The following is a 12,154-nucleotide window of genomic DNA, read 5'->3' as shown; positions in this document are numbered from 1 at the left end:
TCATTTCAGAGGCATTAAGGGAGTTTGAAATCTTCTGCCAATTTGTTGAATTGAGTCTACCTGCTGAAACTTTTGGGATTGTTACTTATAAAAATGAAAACAGAGACAGAAAAAGGTTGCACATTTTTTGCTACCAGAATTCTTTCAGCATCTTTAATTGGGTGGTATTAGTGTTTTGTTTACTACATTATTTTAAGATTATTGTATATTTACTTAAATTATAAATCCCCTTTTACCATGTTTATTAAATTTTTACCTTTTTTTTCTTTCTGGAGAGGAAGATATCTACATTTTGTTTTTTAAATAAAAGCTAATGGGAAAACTCAAATTCACTTGAGAGAAACTTGTAGAAAGGAACCTAGGCCTTTAGGAAGGATATTCATATTGCCATTATTTGAGATTAATTCTTCAGTTACTTGGTTGAGTTTCTTCCTCTTCCCTGCAAAAGTTATAAACTGAAATTCATTCTGCTATAGTTATTTCATATGATAGAAGAGATGCTTTTATAGAGACCTTTATTTTAGGAGTAAGGATGGGAATCAAATGGGAGAAACAACTTGCTCTGAAACTCCTGAAGCTGACTTGAAACAGGGTGATGCAGACCCCAGACAGAGGCTGAAATGGTACAGGCCGAGCTGGGGCTGGGAGCTGGGTCAGTCAGGCTGGGTTTCCTGCTACCCCTGACACGCTCTGTCACAAAGCAATAGTATTTTTCCCCCTTCTTGTGTTACCTTTTCTTACCTATTTGCAAGAACAGTTCCGATCCAGAAAACACGCCAGAAATTTACTCTGAAACCAAGGGAAGATGGGGCAGAGGTGCCCTTCAGTACTGATAGCCTAGATGTAGACAGATCAAAAGCTAAATCCAATTTAACCCACCTCAGGCAGAAAAAAATAATTGAATTAAACTTCCTCTAAATACGATAGGTTTGGGGATCTTAAATCCAGGCACAAAGAACCAGGTTAGAGTGAACTGTGGAGTAAATGGATGAAGGGAGCTCTGGCTGCCCCCGCCCACAGGGAGTTTGATAAGCTGTTGATTGCCTCTATCGCTTTACTATGGAGGCTGAAAACTGATTAAGCTGCTTATGGGGCTCCGAGGCTGATGGCCCACCAAGAATACTGGTGCCACTGATTTAGGTAAGCTGCTCGGCATGTATGGTTTGATTATTACAATGGAGGAAAAAAAAAGAAAAGAAAAAAAGACAGCAGGGTATAGGAAAGCTTTAAAAAAGAAGGCTTTATTATGCCAAATAGCTACACTACTTTGACACCGTAAAATGAATATGGAATTACTGATTCTTTCTCTTCATCTGGTATCAAAACTCATTTTTGAAAGGCTTGCTCAAAAAGTACTCACTTTGGGGCCCACCCATTCTATTTTAAACCACCTTTACAAGAAGATGTCACTGGTGCCTTTAAACATACTTCTCCAGTGATAAGAGTCTCGGTCCTCAGATACTAAGATCAGGTAGAGTCCTAGAAAATATATAAATGTAAACTGGGTCTTGTATCTGATTCTTCCCCTTGAACACCACTGGGCAATCATAATTAAAACTGTATCTCTTTCCACTCCAGTCAGCAGATCACTGGTGCCTGATTACGTAGTAAAGGACAGCAAGACTGAAGGAGGGGAAGGAGCTGATATGTGCAAATAGGTTTAAACTGGATGTACAAGTGGAAATTAAAACCCTAGTATTCTCTCACCCTCTCCAACTAAAATGCTCTAGAACTATTTCTACCTTTTAAAATAACCTGCCTACTTCTGGTGGGATAAAGAGAACACAAAACTCTTAGTTTAAATTACTTTTCAAGGTTTTACTTATTTTTTAAGTCTTGAAAAATGAGTGAAGGATCTGAACACAGATTAAGTTGACCTCATTTCTTCTGGACAAAACAGCAAGAAACAAAAGAACCGAATCACAGCAGTTTGAGATGTTCTGAAAGTTGTCACAATTTTTTTTTTTTTTTTTGGTCATTGACTCTTGAAAGAATCCACAATATATGGAAAAGAAAGCAATGCTTTCATGTAGTGTCTGAAAGCTTCTTAGGGAGTGAGCTGTTGATTTAAATGATTAACCAAAGCTTAACATATTCAGAATTTTGGGTTGAACAGACAAAATGTTGGTTTTCTTCCCGGCTGCTAACCTGGTCAGTCATTAAAAGGAGATACGTACACAAATAAATGTATAAGAAGATGATTTTGACTCTTACATGCTCTGTTGTGTTTTACTAAAATTTAGCGTCATCCAACTGTTTGACGTGAGCACAAGTCAAAGAGTTTAATATATTCATTGCCTTTTATATCTTTTTTTCCCTTGTACAACTTTTTTTGTTGATATAATTCACATACCATAAAATTGACTCTTTTAAAGTATACAATTCACTGGCTGCTTTTAGTATAGTTTCAAAGTTGTGCAACCATCACCACTAATTCCAGAACACCTTCATCAGCCCCAAAGGAAACCGCACACCATCAGCAGCCACTCCTCACGCCCGGCTCTCCCCAGGCCCTGGCAACCACTCACCTACTTTGTCTCTATGGATTGGCCTATTTCGGACATCCTAAGAGAAGTCCACATAAAATAAGAATCATAAAATAGGTATTCATTTCTGTCTGGCTTCTTTCAACGTGCTGTTCTTAAGGTTCATCCGTGCTGTAGCATGTATCAGTACTTCACTCCTTTTTATGGCCGAATACTATTCCACTGCGTGGATATATGACATTTTGTTTATCCATTCATTAGCTGATGAACATTTGGGTTGTTGCCACTCTTTAGCTGTTATGAATAATGCTGCTTTGAACATTCCTGTACAAGTGTTTATGTGGACATATGTTTTCAACCCTCTAGGGTATATGCCTAGCAGTGGAATTGCTGGGTCACAGGGTAATTCTACGTTTAACTTTTTGAGGGACTGCCGAACTATTTCCCTAAGTGGCCGCACCACTTTCCATTCCTAGCAGTGTATGGGAGCTCCAGTTTCTCTATATCCTTGCCAGCATTTCTTATTGTCCTAGAATATCTTTTTATACTAAGTTTTCTTTTCTCATTCTGAACAGAAAATAATTGATTATTAGGGCTTGTGAATAAAACTACTCCAATGAGGGCAGAATTCAGTGCCAAAGCCATAATCAACAAAAACATTTTCCCAGGGAGAAAACAGAAATGAAATGGCCCCTCTAAGTGCTTACCTGCTGCAGATCAGCGAGGGAATACAGGTGGATCTGCTGAAGGAGGTATTCTCTGGGGAAAATTCTGAAAACAGACAGAAACACAGATAAATTGTGGTGTTGCCACAAAACACACTTTTTCTGAGAAGTTTCCAAGTCTCATTCAAGAATCCCTTTCCACCTAATACTCTTCCTCCCCACATCCTCTGAGAAACCTGTAATAATACCTTTTTCCAGATACTTTTCTTTCTAACACAAATACCAAAAACGGAGTAAGGGTGTGGTCTTTGATTTCTGATGTAGTCCAGGGTGCTAGGAGCACAGTGCAATGGTCCAGGCCTGAGGACCAGAGTGCCAGGTTTCCTGTACCAGCTGCGTCCCTAACAAACTGTGTCATCTCAGGGAAGTCTTAAAACCCACCTAGCTTCAGATCCTTCATTGGTTAATGAAGGTTACTGAACTTGGTGTCTTAAATCTCTTTCCAGCTCTATTAGTCTATGTCTAGATGAATAGATTTTAGAGTTGAGAAAATCAGTTGGGGGGGCAACCTGGGTGTCTTTGCCTGGAGGCTCCTATGGCTTTCATTAAGGGAGATGGCAGTGCCAAACACCACTTAGTGAGCTATCCTCTTACGTGCACAGTGATGAGTTTTGGAACCTAGGTACAGATGGGAATAATGGGACAAAATATTTCAAATTGAGACTCCCTGACAAAGTCCAATATCTTTGGCTACTGTCAATTCATAGCATCTGGATAAATGACGGTGAGTGAACAGGAAAAACAAATCAGTTAGGGACAAGCAAACAGGTACCGAAGCATAGATGGTTAGAAAACACCACACACACACACACACACACACACACACACACACACGTATACACAAAACAAAACTCATGGTGCTAGCATTTTCTCTTTGTCTTAGGATACAAGAAAATTGCATAATACCACCTAAATGAAAGAAGCCACCAACTCAATTAACATTTATGACTATCTGCTACATGCCAAGCACTGTGCCAAGGCACTAGGAATTATGAATTATGAGTGAGACAGTCACAGTACCTGAGCATATCAGAGCATATCAAGGAGAATAAAGTCAAGCTAGGGAAAGATACATAAACTGATCATTACAACACAACATGGTAACATGAAAATAAGAGTTATATGCACAGGGTACATATTTTTAGATTGGTCTAGCATGGTAGGTCCCAACCTTGGCCGTCTATTAGAATCACTTGGGAAGCTTTTGAAAATAATAGGGCATAAGTATGGGTAGAACCCAGAAATCAGTCTTCAAACAAAAACTCTTGTGGTGATTAGTGCAGCCAAGGTTTAGAACCACTGGCCTAACTCGTAGCTTGTTGGGGAATTCATTACTCAGTCTTTCAATTAAGTATGCATTACTGGACAAATCCTAGAGATTAAGTCCTTTACCCTTCCATTCATCTATCTAGCCATCCAATTCTGGTTAAGCACAACTGTGCACCAGCTCCTGTACTAGGCCACTGAAAAAAGGGCACTGGGCCAATTAGGTGAAGTTCATCCCCCATGGAGGTCTGGGACAGGCATATTCTAGTTTGGAGCACTCCTGATAAATATATGATAGGCTCTGAAGATTTCTGCTGAAAATTCCTGTTTCATCCACAAGAGTGCGAACGGACCAAGTGAGTGACAAGGCCCTTATACTCTGGGGAATAAAATTCAGTTCCTAAGGGTAGGCTCCCTTCAACTCTAATGGTTTGGGGCCGAACCTGTGGCAGGTAGCAGCACATAGTCCCAGCCCAGCTGGGGAGGGTGTAGGGAAAGTGCTCAATCCCTCCATGTGGGATGAAGCTTCCCTACAAAGAGGGCCCCCTACTGTAGAAGGTAGACCACGGTCCCAGGAGGGACCATGAGACATGACCAACTTCCATTTTCAATAACACACACGTATGACAGAGATGATCGAGAGGGCTACTCCTCATGACCCCCTACAGAATTAACAATAAGAGAAGTCTGCTTCAGGTGTGGCCCTCAACGTACATCATTTAATTCTCACAACAACCCCGCGTGGTAAGTACAACCTCCATTTTATGTGAGAGGGAACTGAGGCTCAGAGGCAAAAACTAATTTGCCCAGGGTCACAAGCTGGGATTCAAGGCCAGGACTTTCTGACGCCAAAGGCCTGTGCTTCTACTTTCCAGGAGATGAAGGTGGAGGAAGGAGGGAGGTGGGTTTGAGCTGACCATCTAATATAGCTATATAATACATCTCTCTTCCAGGTAGGTGTTTATGACTGTTCAGGCCAGCAGCAATATAGAGCCATTGGTCCTTTTTAAAAGAAGGAAAGTAACACTGACGCGTTTGGTCATGCCCACTTCCTGAAGGCAGCCGGGAGGGTGGAGAGACTGCAGGCAGGGACAGTCCTGACCACGTACCCCAGCGGCTCTTCCAGGGTAACCACAAGGCGAAAGCGAAAGGGGTGAGTGTGTAGACACAGGAGAACTTCTGGAAGAACTGACAGCATTTGGAATTGAAGGCGACTCTGAAGTCCTAGCTTGGGAGACAGGATGGTGATGTCATTGGCCAACACAGGGCAGGCTGCTGGGGAGGGGGAAAAGCATTGAGATTTAATTGTGCTGAATATCAAGTGCTTGTGTGGAGGACAGCAGGCGTGGCCCTTGCGGATGTGGGGCGAGAGATGTGGAAGAGCCAGGGGCACTTCTGACAGCAGCACAGAAGGGACAGCTGAAGCTCTGGGAACGGAGGGAGCAGACCTTGGAGGAAAATGAACGGAAGTGGGGCTGAGTGTGAACAGGGGTTTTTACTTTTTTTTACCTTACAAAGCCTAGAATTATCTGAAGTACACTTTGGTAGTCTGCAATTTTTCTCATGCTTGAAAAATTGTTTTGAAAATAATCAGGATGTTCACGTGTACGTGAGTTCCTAACATTTCCTCCTCTTGTGAAATGTTTGTGCCCTTATACCCTTCACCTGGCTTCCCCTAATGGTAACACCTTACACAACCATGGTGCATTGATCAAAACTAAGAAATGAACTATTATGTAAATTAGACCGTATTCAGATTTCACCAGTTGTTTCACTAATGTCCTTTTTCTGTTCAAGGATCCAATCCAGAACACGAGATTGCATTTATAGATTTAAAAATGTATATCAGTATTTGCAAGATGACTTGAGACCCAAACATCACGTGCAGAAAAGCAAGCCTAGGACGCAGTCTTTCAGTGGAGGTCACTAGGGTAGCAAAGTATGATAATCTACTATGGGGACAGAGGATGTCTAAGTGTGGTTGAATGGGAGGAATAACCTTTTTCAGAGGCAATTGCCTCATAATGAAATCCCTTAAGTAAAGTAAAATGAAGGCAATGTGGCAGCAGGGCTGAGAAACAGACGGACTGAACTAAACAAGCAGGCTGGAAAATCATTTCAAGATGAGCTCCTGCCTTTTCCATTGGTTTATACACATGTAGGCCAGCTGGAGAAAGAGTCAGAAGGAAGGTGACTGAAATGAACTCTAGCAGGGACAAATGCAGGGACAAATATCGTTAATGTTTTGCTACTTAAGTTCTTCTCTAAAGTCCTAAAACTTCCACGACTGAGAGTACAGGATATAAGAATTAACTGCAAATTTACAAATGGAATCATACTGGTATACACTTATTAGAGTACTACAGCTAGTCAGTTCGTTATCCAGTCAACAGACACTACTGCGTGCCTAAAATGAGCTAGGTGCTGTGCTAAGGGCTGGAGACGGATATGTTCAGTGAACACAACTGATGAGCAGCAAAGAGAATTTCCAATTTCTCCTCTCTAGGCTGGGTCCCCTTTGCCTCCAAACACTGTTCATTACTCTTCTCACAATAACCGGCCAACTTTGGACACAGTAATCTCTAATACTCCTTAAACATTATTTACACAGCTAAAGTGAGCTGTGTATGTAGTGTTTCTGTGTGTAAATATATTTCACATATTTATTTTCTCTTCCCCTCTGGAAGCGATTCTAAGCCCCTCCAGAAGCACCGTATCTGCTGTCTCCTCTCTGGCACTCTTCAGTGTCTAAGACTATAATTTACAAGAGGTCAGCCTAACGACACAAAGAACTGGAAAATGCAATATATGCAGAAAAGATAAAGGAACTGAGCTTGTTGTGTTTGGAGAAGATGTTGTGTCCAGGAGATTTACTGGTGGCCATAAAAAATACAGACTTTTAAGACAGATAATGCCAATCAGCTTTTCTTCTCTCTGAGGATGGAAATTATATCAAGAAAGCATTGAAGTCAAATATGAGAATAAATTTCCTGAGAGGGAAGACTGAGCAGCATTAAAATGTGTCTCTTACAGGGATGCTTTTTAATGTAAATAAAAGAAGAAAAAGATCTGTTGCAGTTATTAGAGGTAGGGGCTTGCTCTTCTGCTTAGAGGAGGAAAGGATTTCAAAGGCGGGGCCAGATGACCCCGTCAGTTTGCTCCTCTTTTTCATTGCTGGAGCCGTCAAGGCAGGCTGAATTGGCACGACATTCTTGGAATATCTTTTCTTTTTTAAATTACAAATTTTTTTTAAAGGTTTCAGTCCATTTACAGTTATTACAAAATACTGGTTATATTCCCCGTGTTGTACAACACATCCTTGTAGCCTATCTTACACCTACTAGCTTATACCTCCTACACCCACGCCCACCCTATATTGTGTCCGCCCTCCACCGCTGGTAACTACTAGTTTGTTCTCTGTATCAGGGAGTCTGCTTCTTTTTTGTTATATTCACTAGTTTGTTGTATTTTTTAGATTCCACATATAAGTGATATCATACAGTGTTTGTCTTTCTCTGAATATCTTCTTTAGGCTGATGTCCACAGGGGAAGTGCAGGGCAAATAATGATATAAAAGCCAAGCCCCGAAAAGCACAGGCAACATCCCATCTGGGTGATCCCCAGGGTTTCCCCCACTGTGGCTTTGGTGTACAAGGAACTGGCCTTGTACCTGGCCCGTCTGACAGGAGCTCTTTAGGAAATGGATGGAACAAGCAGGGCCTCCCAGGGCTCAGTTGTGGAAGGGATTGTGGAGAACCCGGAGGCCTGCGGTGTGCTTGGGTAGCATTAAGCTGCCTCTGGCAGATCTGACTAGGAGAGGATAGGGCTCTGCAGGGGACCAGAGATGAACCTGCAGCCACTTCAGGCACTGCTAGGGGACCCACTCACGTCTGGGAGGCAAGGTTTGGCACCCCCTTGAGAGCCATGGCAGAACTCATTTGATAATTTTACTATTAATGTATTCAATAAAGGATGGATGATTGTTTGCATGTTTTGGTCAGAAAACACAACTTGTGATCACCATATGGCCCAGGAATTTAATGCAGATGAAGCCCCGTCTTATGACCTCTGTGACTCGTCACTACAGCTAAGAACCTAAAATCAGAAGCTAAAATCAGCGCACACTTTCACTGCAATGAGCGGATGCTGGGTATGTATGTGGCAGAAAATTTGGAGAAGACACAGTTTTTTTTCCAATACATACAGACAAGTGAGATAAACAGACAAGTAAACAGACAGCTCCAGCTCCAGCGTGGAGTGCAGGGCTGAGTGGAGCCTGCAGGACACCTGTTCAAGAAAGGTCTCAGAGAACCGACAGGTCAGAATCCATCTGGAGGAGTGGAAGAATGGATATTGCAGGTAGAGGGTGCAGCATGGCTAAGAGCAGAGAGGCCAGGACGAACATAATTCTTTCAGGGAACAGGCTCTGTATGCGTATATATGTGTATATGTGTCCATGCTGGGGGTTGGGGGGACTGCAGGGTGTGAGCTCAGGAAGTTAGGGTGTAGCCAGACATGCGAGGGCTTAGATGCCTAGAGAAGAGCCTACCCACAAAGAGATGAGTGCCTCAAGCAAGAGAAGGGGACAGCATTAGATGTGCACCTTTAAAAGATCATTGACAGCAGAAGGGGGAAAAGACTGAAGAGATGGATAATTCTGGAGATAAACTAGGTGAGAAATGTTGGGGGCCTGAACAGAATTTAAATGGTTGCCCTAGGGTTGGAGAGAAATGGCCTACCACAGACAGCTTTCTCCAATGATCCACAGGTCATGAAGACTAATGGGAAACGGAGGCTGGGAAGGAGCCTGGCACTGCTCGTGGTTTTCCAGCTGGGCCAGTAGGTAAATGGAAGTTCCATCTACTAACACAGGGAATAATGAGGAGGAGTCACCTTTGGGGAGAAAGGGTAGCTCAGCTGTCGGGGCAGAGGTGTGGAATGTCCAAGTGGAGTCATCTGTGAGTCCAGGGAGGAGAGCTGTGTGCCTACAGGTGAAGACATGAAAATGAGGAAGACCCCGAGACAGTACACATGAGTGCAACGGAAAAGACTGGACACTGGCAAAACAATACTATTAAAGGAACGGCCACAGGAAGAAAGCTGGGAAGAAGCAGTTTGACAGGAGAAAAAGCGGAAGAGCCAGCATCCAGGAAGCCAAGGAAGGAGACAGTTTCAAGGACAAAGAGGGTCAACGGCATCAGAGGCAGAGGAGAGGTCACATAATCCGGGGAAGACTCTCATGAGGCCTGAAAGGTGCCTGCTGGTTTTGGCAAAGGGGAATTCACCAGTGACCTTAGGACAGTATCCAGGAGGAAGAGGGACACCAGACTGCAGAGGGGTGAAGGACTGTGGAATATTCTTTTAAGAAACTAACTTTAAAAGAGAGAAACTAGGCCATAGCTACAGAAGGATGCAGGACTAAGAAAGGATTCTTTTCTTAGAGATGGGAGCCACTTGGGCATATCTATATGCTAAAATGAAGAAGCTAGTATAGAAGCCAAAGCTGCAGATAGAAAAGTAAGGAAAATGACAGAGCCTGAGCTAGTAAAGGCCTAGAGGAAATGGGATGTGGACCCAGCTAGGAGCTCTTCCAAATACACATTTGTGTGTGTGTGAGGGTGCACGTACGTATACACACACTCTGCATTTTGAAATGCTTCAAGTTTCTACTAAAATGTTATGTAAAAGGTAACTAACTACTAATTTCTCCAATGTTCCGTCCAAACTTCAACATGTTAGGAACGGAAAGCTACAGATTACAGCTAGTTGTCTGACTTGGCAATCCTTTGGTAAACGGCCTCTTTGCTGCGGGATGGTGCTGCCTTTTGTTTCTGGTGAGGCGGCTGTGTTTAGGGTTCTCTGTGCGGTAAGTGACCTCACTGTACTGTAGGCCTATTCATCATCAGGTCTGACAGCATTTCACCAAGAGGCCAACCACAAGGACAGCCCTGCTCATGCCAGTGCAACTTCTTCTGGTTGGCCCTGATGTCAAAGCCAGAGGACAAACGTGATAAGGAGAGTCAACCCCACACTTCACTCACCCATCAAGGGAAACTGCATCACTGGAAGGTGGCACTGTCAAGTTCTCTGATACCAAAGAACAATGAAGAAACCTGCTAAAGGATCATGGAAACCAGCTAGCACAACTGTTTCTAGTGCCAACATTTTCTGTTTTATCACCTTTAGGATTTCCTGACATACTGAGAGGGTAACTTAGGCTTCATTTATAGATTGTTCCAATGAGAAAAGTAAGAAAAGATGAAAATCAAAAGGGAAGAAGGTCACATATGATTCATTTCCCTTATATTACACAGCTGGTACTTGGGGTTAAAAATGCAGAAATAATGGCCTAAGAAATCAAAGGCAGTAGTCTATATAAAACACGTAGGGGGTCCTCTTCTATTTTGGACCAGGACACTGAGTCAAATACATCAAGACTCATTTAACCTGACTAATTTCTGGGAACTTCAACTCAGTTCCCACCAAGCCCTGATGCTCATGAGAGAAAAGGGACTAAGTCAGGCACACCCTTTGCAGGATTTTGATAGATTCAGTAATATCGCCATTTCCCTGAAGCTCAGTTATTTGAGCTGCATAACTGGCATTAAAAAACCCAATGATTAAAATGAAAAAAGTCTGAATGAAAATATCTCAGCACATGTAATAGACAGGCTTTAAAGGAAAGATCTCCCTCCCTTCCTGTGTGTCGTGTGTCTCTGTCTCTCTCTCTTACACACACACACACAATAAAAAGGATAACACCAGGGCTTCCCTGGTGACGCAGTGGTTGAGAGTCCACCTGCCGATGCAGGGGACACGGGTTCGTGCCCCGGTCCGGGAAGATCCCACATGCCGCAGAGCGGCTGGGCCCATGAGCCATGGCCACTGAGCCTGCGCGTCCGGAGCCTGTGCTCCGCAACGGGAGAGGCCACAACAGTGAGAGGCCCGCGTACCGCAAAAAAAAAAAAAAAAAAAAAGATAACACCAAAGGAAAACCTCCAATTTTGATTCTAAATCATAAGAGTCTAAAGGAAGAATACAGGTAGAAGTGCATAAGGAATAATTTAGAAAGGAAAACCATTTATTTATGAAATATTACCGTGTTCTCCAAGAATATGTGCTCCAGGTTAGGTAATCTGTACAGAATTGAGAGGGCTGCAGTATCTTTCCTTTGGAGGGCACACGCACCCACACTGAAATCAGCAAAAAGCACTGTGAAGCATCCCTAGGGAGATGCAATTTGGTGTTCTTGATATGAGCTGCAAACACTTCCTGAAATAGTTACATTAGACTGGATGTGGACAGGACTCGTATGTCCAACCATGCTCCCAGCTAATGGAAAAACAATTTTAAATCAAAGGCAGATATTGCGATAGCAACCCATGTGGAAGAAACAAGCTTCAATCATTTCAGTAGATACCTCATTTTGCTAATCTCATTGGGTGAAAAAGTGGCAAGATTGCATCAGATATTATATCTTGGAAGATAGGTATGGGAAATAAGGGTCTCTTACCAGCTCTTTCAGAAATTGTGCTTAAGTTTCTTAGCAACAATCTAAAGCCCGGAGTAGAAATACTTGGGAAGTAATTTGGGTTGTGATTATTCTGGGGTCTGATTATAGAAGTGACAGATTATATCACATTATAGATCTTAGCTCAAATTCTTACAGTATTCAAC

General features: G+C 42.7%; 1 protein-coding gene across 8 annotated transcripts in view; it reads right to left on the bottom strand.

Annotated features, from left to right (window-relative positions):
* Window positions 1–12,154, bottom strand: part of PLEKHM3 (pleckstrin homology domain containing M3) — a 186,809-nt gene that overhangs the window by 82,647 nt on the left and 92,008 nt on the right. For 7 of the 8 annotated variants that reach the window (XM_067740816.1, XM_067740817.1, XM_067740818.1 and 4 more), the window contains exon 6: window positions 3,194–3,257. In XM_067740816.1, coding sequence (XP_067596917.1) covers window positions 3,194–3,257 — 64 coding nt within the window. Of the gene's footprint in view, window positions 1–741; window positions 790–3,193; window positions 3,258–12,154 lie in introns of all 8 variants that reach the window. The other variant, XM_067740820.1, reaches the window with a different exon arrangement.

Source organism: Pseudorca crassidens, chromosome 6, assembly GCF_039906515.1.
Source record: "Pseudorca crassidens isolate mPseCra1 chromosome 6, mPseCra1.hap1, whole genome shotgun sequence".
In the NCBI taxonomy this organism is placed as follows: Eukaryota; Metazoa; Chordata; class Mammalia; order Artiodactyla; family Delphinidae; genus Pseudorca; species Pseudorca crassidens.
Note: the sequence above shows the minus strand (reverse complement) of the source record. Positions and strands in the feature narration are given on the sequence as shown.